This window comes from Aptenodytes patagonicus, chromosome 1 (genome assembly GCF_965638725.1).
Source record: "Aptenodytes patagonicus chromosome 1, bAptPat1.pri.cur, whole genome shotgun sequence".
Lineage (NCBI taxonomy): Eukaryota > Metazoa > Chordata > Aves > Sphenisciformes > Spheniscidae > Aptenodytes > Aptenodytes patagonicus.
Genome location: NC_134949.1, coordinates 207,894,099 through 207,907,859, shown reverse-complemented (window position 1 = coordinate 207,907,859; position 13,761 = coordinate 207,894,099). Strand labels below are relative to the sequence as shown.

Here is a 13,761-nt window from a genome sequence, read left to right as displayed (position 1 = left end):
GAAATACCAACAAAATTGACACAGCTTTACGTTTTTCTTAATTTCTCTTCTGAACACCCACTTTTCCTTGAGGATGGTTAAAATATTCAATTAAAAAGGAAAATCTTCTGTAGTAAGAAGATGAGAACAGCTGTTCTGGTTCAGATCAGGGATAGAGGCTATGGCAGTGTATGTAAGTGGGCATGCAAGGAAGAGTAAGAACAGGGCAGGTACTTCAGATATTTTCCCCTGAGCATTCTCTTAGCTTCTGACTCTCTAGAGTCTAGTCAGGGGATCTCTTGAACTTTATGCAAAGTTCCTGTATGCTATTTTTAGTGACTCTCTTTAAGTGCTTGTCCAGTCTCCTTGCACTCCCCATGATACTTCAATGGTAGATAAAACTGATTATAGACAAAATAAGCAGTTTTTCCATCCATGATGTTCTTCGCTAAGAATTTCTGCTTACCTGTTGTTTGTTATGTGAAGAGCTGCCTCCTGTTTTTGTTTTGAAACGTCTTCTGTTGATATTCATATGATTTCCCATAGTTGTTAATATTAGAAAAGACAATGAACAGTTGATCCACAGTGCCCCACATCATACCATTATTGGTTCTGTCATTATCCTCTTAACTTACCTTGTTTCCAGGCCAAAAATCCTTACCTCATAAGAATGCTCTTCAACCCTATGCATTACTGTAGTTCTCCTTAGTTTTAGTGAATCTTCCGTTTATTTATTCCAGCTAGAAGCGTACTTCTAGGGAAAGGATTCTCAAATCTTACTTTTTCTACAAATGAAATTAATACTGCAGATTCTTAGAGATGAAAGACAACATGTTGTGATGAATGTGAGTAGAAATGTAAATTACCTGAGAACCTTGAGAAGAGAGTCTAATCTGGAAATTTGATACTTAAGATGTCCCTGCTCACTGCAGGGGGGTTGGACTAGATGACCTTTAAAGGTGCCTTCTAACCCAAACTATTCTATGATTCTAAGAGCAAGAGAAAATTCTTGGTGTGCATTATGGCTGTGTAAAAACATAGGGGGTATTATAGCGTGAGGTTCTCTGATGTTGTCAGTGGAGGATACCTGAAAGTATACCTTAAAGCATACCTGAAAGTATTAATCTTTTTTATAATAGTGGTGTACTCCTTGGTTTTTGAATGGGTTTAATATTCAAATGTATAAGTTTGGGGAGCGCTGACAAGAATAACAAAAATGCAGGAAAAAATTCAATTTGAAGGAGATGATGAGTACGAGGTTTTGGGAGCAATAAATTTGAAGAGGTTTCAGGCCTTTTAATTTTTTTTTTTTCTTCACCAGTGTCCTATTACCTTCATTTGTGTAACAACATGTTTAAACTTCAAATAATGCAGAAATGCTCAAACACTTCTTGGTTGCTGTGACAAGAATAAAGTGAGAACTTTGTTGTTATGCTTTTGTTTCTACCCACAGAATCTTCTGCATCCTTGATATGTTTTTTGGAAATTCATGTTCTTTGTAGTGTGTATAATTTAGATCTAGGTTTGCTAGGTTATTACTAGATACTGGTAAAGTTTCTTCTTGTTGCTTTTAAGTCTGAAAGATTTAGGGTGAAATGAGTAAACAACTCCAGTATTATAAGTATGTTTGAAATTCAGAAGTGATGGACGTGCTGCTGCACTGTACTTTGTGTGCATGATCCTTTCCTGACATCAGTTAAATAATGAGATACTTGAGATCATGGTTAGCAAAAGCTATTTCTACTTCCAAGGGATTTTTGTCGAAACATGTAGTCTGTTGACACAATGAGTCTTTTCTGATTATGCTCTGATCAGTTTACTATAAATTCATTTATTATAACCTGTATTTTCATCTTGCCGTCTCTTGAAGTCGTCATGGCCTCAGTTTGATTTCCGCGCTCCCCCCCCCCCCTTTTCGGACCTAGAACTTGTGAAAGCTTCACTTACCTGTGCATTGTTTTCTGATGATATTCCTGAACGCTCTTTGTTAAGCTGTTTGTCAGCATATTTGCATCAGTGCTTCTAGATTTACATTTTGGTTTATTCTAGAGGTACTAAGGGTATTTGTGCATGCAGGGTTTTTGATGGTTGTTGTCCATTAAGCTTGTTCCAAGAAGTCAAGTCCTTTGTAAATTGTGACCTCCTGTGTTCTCACTGGTAATATGACTTGAAGTATTCTTGACGTCCTGCTTTTGTCTATTAGCCTGTCAGAAGAGATGAATGTATATTGGAAGAATAGCTCCAACTCATAGAACAGTATAATTGCTGCATTTTTGGTCTTAGTGTGAATTTTGTCAATATTGTGGCTGATTAGGAGGATTATTAGGTGCTAGGTAACATTTTTAAAGGCAAACAGAAAAAAATGAAGTAAGACGGGAAGGAAGGATCCTGGAGCTGTATAAAATACCCTCCTCTAGGTAGGAGCTTATTATCTTGACACATACTCCTTTTTGGAGGATATCCACAGCAAAGGTTTCATCAAAGCAACATGTGGAAATTGTGAAATTGTGTGGTATTTTGAAATTTTGCTGGTTTCTGCAAGATGCTACACCCAATTTGTGGCAGAGGCATGTGTATTTGTACGTTTTTATGTACTGTTTTTAATATAGGGAAGATGATACATGTTATAAAACCATTAAGTTTCTTCTCTGGCTGGCTGTAAGACTGGATTTAGCTAGTTCTCAAATGTAAGTAGTTAAAGATAGGAAGAGCAAAGATACCCACTGAGGCTTCTGTTACTCTGAACAAAGTGAAGCACCTAGGAAACATGCTTTGCCTTTCCTTCCCCCTTCAGTTCTTGAGAAGAGGGAAAGAGGGAGAGGTAGTGCCAAAATTATTCCTTAACAGAAGGGAAGAAATCTTAAGTGCCTAAGTGTCAATAGGGTATTTTCTAATACTCAATAAGGAGAGAGTCTGTCTGATAGGAGACTCATCGCTGTCCAAATGAGGAATTCTCTGTGATCACTGTCAAAACCCTGATGCTATTTCTATGGGCAGGGAAGGTGTCAACTTCTTTTTCTAAAACTTGCTTTATGGTGCTTGAGATATTTGCCTAACACTGAAGTATGTAATACATGTAGTGGATCAGAACAATTGATTTTGTGTGTTGACTGTGTCACTGGTATTTCTGCTTGGTGCGACTTTTCTGTGCTTTTTATAGAACATTTGTTCCCTTCTGTGGAAAACTGTTGATTGACTGACTGCTGTGTTGAGAGATGTCAAAATTGGGTCTGTTACCAGGTTCATGGAGTCACAGTTCCTCATTGGATCCAATGAGGAGCACAGTAACTCTGCAGTGTTTTTCTCCTGCCTGGAGGACTGGAACTAGGAGAGTTCCAGAGGAACTAGAGGTTCCCCCAACAGTGCTGTTACCAAGAAACTGCTACACCTGACTCACACTTGATAATATTAAGGATGTTATCATTTGGAGAGTACACATTGTTTCAAAGTTTAGCACCATTATTTATCCTTCATCTTTGCTGTGCCAGAGTCCTGTTTCTTTTCTTGTGGGACAACCATTGTCCCATCAACAAGGAGAGAGGAACAGTGTTGTTTCAAACTCTCTGACTCAGCACAACTTGCTGTATAGTCTTACCACAGTTCACAGTTTGCAGATGGTGGTGTTTGGGGTGGCTTTGTTTGTTTGTTTGGGGTTTTTTGAGGGGTGTGTGTTTGTTTTTTGTCTTTACACAGAAGTTTGGTTTTAGCCTGCTTCCCCCCCCCCAGGAGTAAGAGACCCAACCATAGTGCTGAGTGCTCTTGAGAAGGATGATCATGAGAGTTAGTTAATATAGGAAGGTTCTGATGGGGCAAATTGCAGAAGTAAATAAATAAGTTTTCCTCTGTGTTTGTTATACCATAATTTAAAACCAAAAGCCAAACATAGTTTTAACTAATGTATTGTTTTGCTTTGTTTTATGTTTTAGAAATATGGCAAATTAACATCTTGTACTGGCTGCAGAGCTCAGTGCAGGTTTTTTGACATGACTCAGTGCATAGGACCTAATGGATATATGGAGCCATACTGCTCAACTGCATGCATGAACACACACAAATCAAAATATGCAAAATCGCAAAGTAAGTGAAAAGGATGATGGATTTTCATCACTGATAAGAGTAGATTTTTTTTTTAAGTTTGAACACTGGGGGTGGGTTGTTTTGTTTTAGAATTAATCTATGCAGATGTGACTTTATAGGTTTTTAAACTTATCTAAAAAAAAAGAAAAAGAGAAAGATCATCTTATATTCAGTGCTAGTAAATGGACCCATGAGGGGTCATTTTCCCCACTGGCCTTTGTGCTTCATGTTGGAAACAGTTTTCAATTGTCTTAAGGCTTCTGGGGAAAAAAACGTTGAGACATAATGTGCTCTGATGTGTCACAGAATGATAGTGCAATTTTCATGCATATAAATCAATATTCTCTTGTCTGTGATCCAACCCCACCCCATTTTATCTCCTCAAACAACAATTTCAGAAGCATAGAGGTAGTTATAATGTATATGGATATTCTGTAGGTAAAATTTTTAGTCTGGGTGAAAGGAACTGGTAAATAACTCAAAACGTGTTCTTCAATATGCAAAGCAGGCATAGATCTCAATTCAGCGAACTCAAAGTTGAAAATGCTCTAGTGAATTTTATAGAAGAAGGTGCTATTTCATATTTAATGCTGATCTTTAATGGAAGAATTCAGCAAAACCTCCACAATTTCTTTTGTTTTATGTGACTTGTAGAAGCTGACTGGAAAACAGACAAATCTTAGCTTTTTACATTGAAATGGTGGGAAGAGCTGGCCTGTAATCCAGGTTGGTTTGGGTTTTTTTGCGCTACTATTTTGTGTTTATTTTGTTTGTAAACTACGTTTTTCTTTTAGGTATGGGAATTATTTGCCACTTTTGTAAACGAAACTCTTTACCTCAGTATCAAGCCACAATGCCTGATGGAAAACTGTACAACTTTTGCAGTTCCAGTTGTGTAGCTAAATTTCAGGTTAGCTGTTGTGTTAAATCTTTTCCTCCCTAAATATTTGTGTACCTGTGTTTGTGTTAACTATTTGCATATTAAACTAACTTGCTTGTATATACACATTTATGAGTTATAATTAACATAGCAGATGCTTCTGGCTCATAACAATTTCTTTGATCAGAGTACTGTTTCATAATCATAATACTAGCTGCTATCTTAAACTTAGAAAATCAGATAATAACAACCCATTTCTCCTTAGTACCGTAAGAAAACACAAAGCAGAATCACTGCTCATCTTACTTTTACCACCCCAGCCTCTTTATGGAGATGAGTCTTGCTGTTTTGCATTGAAGATCAACAAAATTCTCATGTTGAATATTATACTAACAAAGGTGTGTCATGGGGAATAGTGACTGACTCTGAAATGAAAGGTTAGAGCCTAAGCCATTAGAATGTTTATGGACAAAACTAGCTATTTAAATTATGTCCAGAAGCCAGAGTGTTGCAAGCCGAATGATAGGCACACGCTTTTTGAAAATGTCATATTTTTAATACGACTTTAGGTTAAAGCATATGTAAAATCTGTTGTAGTGATTAATCTCTACATCAAAGAACATTTTTAAAGAAAATATTTCAATTTTTGTGTGTAAAAACAGTTTTCCCGGATGTGCACTGTATAATTGATTATTGCCTTCTCATGTGTTGTTGAACAGTTACACCCATACAGGGTTTTCCCATTTGTCATTAAACTTCACTGTTTCCTGTCAACTGGAAAGCAAATCAATCTCTTAATTGCTTCCTTAATATACCCTGGATAGGACCTCCATCACGTAGCCCTGTTCTGTGCTTCCATCCTAACCAATGTAGTAGATGTCTGTCAGTGGAACTGATTACCAAAATAGATGCAGGTTGTTAGTATGTAATGACAAATCTGTAATACTTCTTCTTGCAAACTCATTCGGCATCTATTTTATTCTGCATGGTCTTACAATTGATTGCAGCCCCAAGAGTTCTCAGAACAAAACCTTTCTGCTATTTGAGTGAGAAAAATAAAGCTAGTGAATGACAAATACAGCTTGGGCCTTCTTGGATTTGCAGATAAGTCAACATTAAGCAACATTATTGAATATAGCTGCTGGATCAGTTGATGCTGGTTGTGAGTTTCTGATCTTACTGAGACCTTGCTGATGCTTCTGTTGCAGTTTCAGTGCTACGTGTAGATCTATTTAATGTATTAGTGGAGTTTAATTAGAGCAGCAATACAGTGTGTGAGCTCTCAGTAAAGACCAAGAACGGGTAGGTGGACACTTGCTTACAGTTAGTTTGCTCAAACATCTCTATCAGATTCAGACTTTTGATAGTTTTCATATATTCACTGTCTAGAAGAATAAAATGTATTCACCAGTAGATAAGAGTTGATTGTAAGAGAACAGCTTCTTTGTTCTGTTCATTTAGTATTTAGATGGAAAGGACAGTATACCACAATGTGAGCATTGGACTGTAAGTGTTCCCTTGAGGCTTTTTTATACTTAAATGACACATAAGGGATTGAACCTAAATTGAGAAAATGGTTTAATCCATTCGGTCAATTGCAATGCTTTCTGCAATGATCTCTTGAAAAAAATGGCTGATTTACTGTGGTGCTCCATATTTTTCACTGTTTACTAATGCAGGTAACTCTTGTTTTAATTTTCTGGCATTCTATTCACCCCTTTTTGTTACTGTGCCTGTTCTTCCTATATGTTTTTCTTTGTTAGGGGTTACCCTTCTCAGAACAGAACAACTGCTGTTTCAGGTCTGTGTCTCCCTTCTCCAAAAATTTTAGTCCTTTTGGTTTACAAATGGCTTGAAACATTTAAATTCCCAATTTGTTTATGGTACTTTAGGGTTGATTGTCACTATCTTATGAATAACGTTTTGTTTCTAGCTAACTGTTGTTTTAATGTATTAAAATATTCAAAAGATTCAGTTGAGCTGCTTGTTGTGTAACTTATGTCCGTATCTATATTCTCCTTTGTGCGCACAGCTTGCAAGAGCATTCGTCCTTGTAAGAAAGAGGGTAAAAGAGGGAGAATAGCCTGCTTGATGTGATTTTTGTTTGGTAGTTGGTGGTAGAATAGTGTGACTGTATCTTGTCGTCTTTCATGCTCTGTCTTGGAGGATGTTACTGCAGAGTTAAGGACAGAACTGTTCCAAAGTTGTATTGTTTTAAGCCAGTTTTGCTATTGGTACCTTTACTGGGTCAGTTGAAGATCTTGCTCTGAACTTCTCTTAAGGAAAAATAAACTGCTAATTTATTTATTGTGAATGTGGAGGCTGTAGTACAAGTGTCTTCCCAAAGTTAGCAAATGCGTGTCTTAAAGTACCAGCTATCTTGCAAAATGTGTCTATGCAAAATTTGGGCTAAAGCTTTGATTTTTTTTTTTCTTTTTCAATTTATGGGTGTACGTGGAGAGTTGTAGGACCAGTATGTGTAAGAATAAGTATAATGTTTTTTAGCAGGTTACTCACTCTATTCACTAATGTTGTGTTCTCTTTCAGCATCATTATGGTGTCTGTAATTCTTTGTTATAGACCTTACATCTCTCTCTCTCTCTCTCTCGCACACACACACATACGTATATTTAAAAAAAGGAGTATGTTGCAGCGGGAAGTGTGGAGGAAGCTTGGCATGCTTGTCACAGAAATACTTTTCCAGATTTGATCATAATAAAAATAACTGAGGCTTCCACACTGAGGCTGGAAGGCCTGTGTGTGCATGAGCATAAGGGGAGTGTTTGGTTCCTTCCCCGTTTAATTTAGTACCCCTGATTTTGCTTGTGGAACAGTCCTAGTGGATGTCTGTATGTAAAAGATTCCTTGTATATATTTGCTTCTCTTTTTCACGTTAAGAACTTTGGAAGAATCAAGTTATTTTTTTTTTCAACTAGAAAAAAACCTGACCACAGTCTGGCTGCCTACTAGCCCTTCCACATGTATGTTTATGTACAGAAATGTTTCCACAATTTGATTTTGTGTTGCTGTGAGCAAGGATAACCCCTCTGTCGCTTATGCTGTGGTGGCAGGGGAAGGCCAGAAGCTGTGCTACTATGCTGGTCTTCTCAGAAGAGTCCTAGGCTGTGTCTGCCTACTGTTCATTAGTAATTTGGCAGCTTAGAGCAGTTTGACGTGGTTGCATTGAAGGCTGAAAAGGGCTTTACAATGATTTTTTGCTTTGCTTGGCACTTCCCATGCTCTTGTTGTTCAGGGCAGGCTCAAGAAAAGTCAGATTAAACATAACTATGTTTTGATTGAATTTAAGATATTCAAAAGAGTGCATATGTATATAAAAAAAATATATATGGTATTTCAATGGTATCTTTGATAAAGTACATCATCGATAAAACTTTGCTGTTTGGGGTGACCTGTGAAAGATTTTAATGAACTTATGATCTTTTTGCTGCATTATTCTTTGTGTGTAATAATGCTCCCAAATAATTCCTAAAGATATTCTCTATTCTAAGCATCTTGTAAGTTAGAGGCAAAGCACGGTGATAAAAATACTATGTGCAGGTCATCTTGACTAATTAAAATGCTATACAGAAGCAATTCTTAATTGTAAGTAGGATAATAGAAACTTTAAGGAGACATGCAAAATCATCTTGTTATTAACTGGTTTTGGTTTTACAACCATCTTCTGCTTGGTTTAGAGCTTTCAGTAATATGAATTCAGTTCTTTAACTGATTTCTGTGTGAAAATATTTAGTTGCCTGTAGGAGTTTATGATAAAAACCATTCATTTTGTTTTAGAAGCAGTACTGCTTAATTGTTAAGATTTTTTTTTTATCTACAGTTAGATGTAAATATTCTTTAAAACAAGTTTTAATTTTAAACAGCCTCAAACTTCGTTGTTCTCACATCTCTAGCTTTTGTTACTGTGCAATTACCAACCCCCTAGACTATGTAGGGCCTGAATTTCTACCACAGCAAACAGCTGGGAAAAGAAATAAAAGAAGCCAACAGTGCCATACATCAGAAAACAACAAAAAAACATGTTTTACTTTTAACTTGTAGCCCTCACAATAGGGTGTTTTGGTCCCATATTTAAAGGTAATTACAGACATCCAAAAATATGTTGCTTTTCATTTGATGAGCACTTAATATATTTCATCTTCATTCCTCCCTCTGTCTTCAGTGTTTCTGTACAAGTTGTCACATCTGCTAGTTCTTTAACATTTCCTTCATTCCTGAACTGGAGGTGGTGGGTATACTTGCTTCTTGATTTCTTTTTGTTTTCAACCAGAACTTCTAGTACTTTCATTGTGCTTACATAACCCATATGGCAGCATGTGTTGAGCATGGTGTTTGCTCTGTGAAGAAACCTGCAAATGCAGAAATGCACAGATTGGACCTTGAACTTCAAATGCTTTTGTGGCTCCCATGTTAGTACAAGTCTTCAGCTACTTATTTAGAGCAGCCAAAGTCTAGCAAACCTCTCTCAACCACAGGGACATTTACTGGATATAGTGGGAAAAATATGACAATATTGTATGTGGGCATCAGACTGTGTTAAAGTTGTTATGGGACAATGGACCATTGGGATAAAGGTGGCATCTTTTCTGCTGTATATGGCATTTGTTCTCAGGTCCTGTCTGTGATTAGGAAATGTGCATGACTACTTAATGTCTGCAAACTTCTGATACAGAATTAGTGCATCTGCATAAAATGATACCGTTTGCACTGCTAGCTAGCACTCAGCAGTACCGGACCACTTATGTGAGGGTTTATATCAGTCTCATCACAATTTTTTTTTTTTTTTTTTTAGTGTAAGTGAACCCTTAGTAACATGAGAGTCTGAAGAAAAGTATCCTGTAACAGAATATTTTACATTTTCACTGTTAAAAGGTGGAGAGGTAGTAACAAATCTGTCTGAAGAGAACTTGTCATCTTTAAATATTTGTCATGTTGCAAATGGTGTGGGAAAGTTTGTTGAGAAGACGGACTTAAATTTGTCCTCTGGATTCTTCAAGTGACTGTGATCACTACTGATTCAATTTTTGTCTTGAACATCGCATGTGTAATAGACCAATAGTTGTTGCTTGATCTAGGGAACGTGTGAAAGACTCTGTTCTGTAGGCAGATAAGACCTACTGGAAGACTACAGATACTGTAAAATTGAGTTCTCTATCTACTGATTGCCTCAGAAATGCATTAAGTGAATTATTCAGTTACAGAATTAAATTCTCATACCTACGCATGCAATCTATAGTATTTTTCTCAATCTGAAAACCCTTAATTGTTTACGGGCTGGCTGTTTGAATGATTGCATATTCCTGCCATGGTGATTGAGGCCAGTTAGGGCTATTAGCTAGTTTTCTCTTAATCTGAGTAGATGCAGAGTTTCTCACTGAAGGCCTTTTACTTTAGTATTTGTATTTTCAAGTGGTATGCTTAGGTGTAAGGTGTTGATAATCTGCCTTGGTGAGGTTTGGATTTGAAAATACTTGTTTGTAGGTCTTTGTCTGAACTGCTGTGACCAAAATAAGGCAAGCCGTGAAATGTATATATCTGAAAATACATGTTTTATGGTTAACAGGTGTTCAGTTTTGGGAGACTATTTTTTTGGCATTTATAATTACCCTAAATTACAGGCATTAGAAAGGTAAGGTAAAAGAAATACGACCTAAAGTAATTATGGTGGAAGCAAGGGTAAAGATTTGAGATTGGAAAACTTAAGATGACAAGGGAAAAGGAATTAGCCTACTGTGCTTTTGCCAGAAATGCTCCTGAGTTTATTTATAAACTCCCAAATTCTCAAACGCTATAGGCTTAATTGAAAAGACACATTTTAAAAGTAACTTTCTTTTTTTAGTGATGTGTGTATATATTTATGTTTTTCAGACTCTCAGTGTGCAGTCTTCAACAAATGGTCAGTTTGTCTCTCCCAGTGATATTCAGTTGAAATGTAATTATTGCAAAAGTTCTTTTTGTTCAAAGCCAGAAGTACTGGAATGGGAGGTAAGGGGGTTTTTGGTGTTATTTTTAGGATGATGAAGTGTTTAAAAGTTTAAATCTGTAACTCCAGTACAATTTTTCTAGATAGCTATTTTATAAGGTATTGAAGCTTAAAAAATTAAGTTAATAAAATCTACCTGGTTCTGTAGAATATCATTTAACTTTGGTATGGATAAAAGCAGAAATCTTTGTTCATAAATAACAAATAAAAAAGCATCTGTGGAATTTAAGGAAAAATGTAATTTCTCAGATCAGTTGTAAGCTTGAAATCTACTTTCGTCTTCTGCTATTGTATGACTGTAGAGATGATAGACCATTGTTACACTTCTCTGTGAACTGAGAGAAGTATCTGAAGAGGATATGCTAAGACTGATTGGCATATTTTCTGTTCAGCATTTTCATATGAAATGATAAGTATTTGTAGCACTCACTATCAGCTTGAGTGAGAGTTGTTAATTTTTAGCATTAGAAGTCATACCCTAATTGTGTGTTTGCACTTCTGTTTACTTTGCATATTAAAGTTGTGTCTTAATGGCAAACTATTACTTAAAGTTGCACTCTACAGACCTTAAGATTTTATCCATTAATGCTATTTGTGATGCTTTGCAACTTTGCATTTAGAACAAAGTATATCAGTTCTGCAGCAGAGCATGTTCTGATGATTATAAGAAACTGCACTGCATAGTTACATACTGTGAATACTGTCAAGAAGAGAAAACGCTGCATGAGACCGTGAATTTCTCTGGCATCAAAAGACCCTTTTGTAGTGAAGGTATGTATGTATTTGTTTTTTTTCTAAGGTATTGGTCATAGTAGTTTTACTGCAGTTGACTTACTATGTTAATATTTAATGTTAAAATTTAAGGTAACAACTCATTCTGTTGTACTTGAGGCTAAACCAGAAGTTTCGTCGTTATTATTAATGAAATGCATGTAGCTGTTGTTATTAGTGCATGTACCTGTTAATTTATCTGAGATGCCATAAAGACCATACATGGTCTTTTGAGTTTTTCACCACTTAGTCCAGGTTAAGGAATAGTGGGCAACACTCTTAAGTATGTGTGTATCAATACATCCACATACATGTATGTATGCACAGGCATATATACATACGCACAAAAAATTATGCATAAATTCTTTTTTTTAAATTTATGTAGCAGAGCCTATACCAATACTAACTGCACTGAGGAATACCAAGCTTCCTCTTTGATTAGTATTTTCAAAATTTAATACGACAGTGGAAATTCTATGTTGGCTTAGAATGGTTATTCAAGCAATAACGTGAATGAAGCCTGTTGATGTATGTTGATTACTGTCATTATAATTTTCCTGACTAATGATTTGGATTTTCAAAAAGAAAACAAACTAAAAAGGAGGTATATGGGCATAGGATTCTTTTAAGTTGCATTAAAATATTGTTTTACTAGAAACCGCAAAATACAGTCTTAACAAGAACCTATCCGTTCCACTTCTGGTGAAGCTGTCCTTCGATACTGGTATTTAATCCTGATCTCAAAGTTTAACCACAAGTTTGGATGACCTATCTCTGGAGGATATAGTGAATATTTTTTTCTTTAGTTATAATAATAACGCTTTCACTATCATTTGATAAACCTTGCTGAAGATTTACGCTTTCAAGCAGATTAAACAGCAGTTGTGCCCATTTGCTTGTAGCAGGATCCTGTTAAGCTGGAGAGGGGTGGAGTGTGGGGCTGGAGGCAGCCTTCCCTCCATGTTGTTACCTTATAGCTCTGGACTCTGCAATCTTTTGTTTCTGATGAATGGAGTGTGGTGGCTTAGCTTTCTTTACCATCATTAATTTCTTCTTGTGTTCTGGACTGCAAAGGGATAGCTGGAGAGGAAAAAAGGACAAAGCAAGGCCCAGTTTTACAGTGTATTATTGCAATGCTCAGTAACATCTAGCTAGAAATTGTTTCTGTGAATAAAACAATTCCACAGAATATATTCAAAGACAAGAGCAAACTTCTTTGGCTTGGAGATTACAGTATATTCTGGTATTACTGTGAATACTTAGGACTCCCTCATTTTAAAGCCTGGAGGCTGTCACAATGAAATCAGTAAGATTCATAATGCGAGCTATGCCATATTACTGCTTCCGTAGATATATTTCTGTATGAGGAGGCTTGAAATAAGTGAGGACTTGTATTTCCTATTGGAAAAATTGAGGAAGGAAAGAAATAAAAACACTCTCTCCTGCATGAATACAGTTGCTAAATGGGGGGAATCCATTGCCGGACATTTTAGTGTGGGTCCTGAGTGTGCATGTGTTGGACTGCCAGCTTGAGAGCAAAGATGATCTTTATGAGGATGAATACACCAAATGTTACCATTAAAACAAAGTTTATCAGCTTACTGTGATGATCTGAACCACTGAGTAATAGAGAGAAGGTAGTCAAAAGTACCATTAAGTAGAATGTAACTTGAATAAATATGGCACACATCTGCTGTCTGTAGCTTAGGTCCACTTTGTGATGCATATGAAAAAGCTGTGTTACCCAATGAAAATAAACTGCTGACCTGGACTGAAGCTCTGCAGAAACAACCTAGGGCCCTGTATTTAAAGGAAAACCAACAGTTGTCATTGATTGCTGCAGAAATAGTGGAATCCAAGAGTTTAGTGTTTAGATCTGACATGGGGAGGAGAGGGCCAGGTCTTTAGATGGACTGAGTGGAGTTCAACAAATAGAAGTTCCATCATCAGAGGTGATAGATTTCTCTTCCCCCTTTTCCAGGTACCCCAAACACCACGAGTTTTTCCTTGATGTCATAGCCTTTCTCCAGAAATATGTCCAACTGTTTGTAAA

General features: G+C 36.5%; 1 protein-coding gene across 11 annotated transcripts in view; it reads left to right on the top strand.

The window, feature by feature from the left end:
• The window catches only part of ZMYM2 (zinc finger MYM-type containing 2), a 95,773-nt gene that overhangs the window by 45,362 nt on the left and 36,650 nt on the right, over positions 1-13,761 (top strand). For 10 of the 11 annotated variants that reach the window (XM_076328137.1, XM_076328138.1, XM_076328141.1 and 7 more), the window contains 4 exons: positions 3,906-4,056; positions 4,851-4,966; positions 10,823-10,939; positions 11,558-11,708. In XM_076328137.1, the coding sequence (XP_076184252.1) occupies positions 3,906-4,056; positions 4,851-4,966; positions 10,823-10,939; positions 11,558-11,708 (535 nt within the window). The remainder of the gene's footprint in view (positions 1-3,905; positions 4,057-4,850; positions 4,967-10,822; positions 10,940-11,557; positions 11,709-13,761) is intronic. The other variant, XM_076328146.1, reaches the window with a different exon arrangement.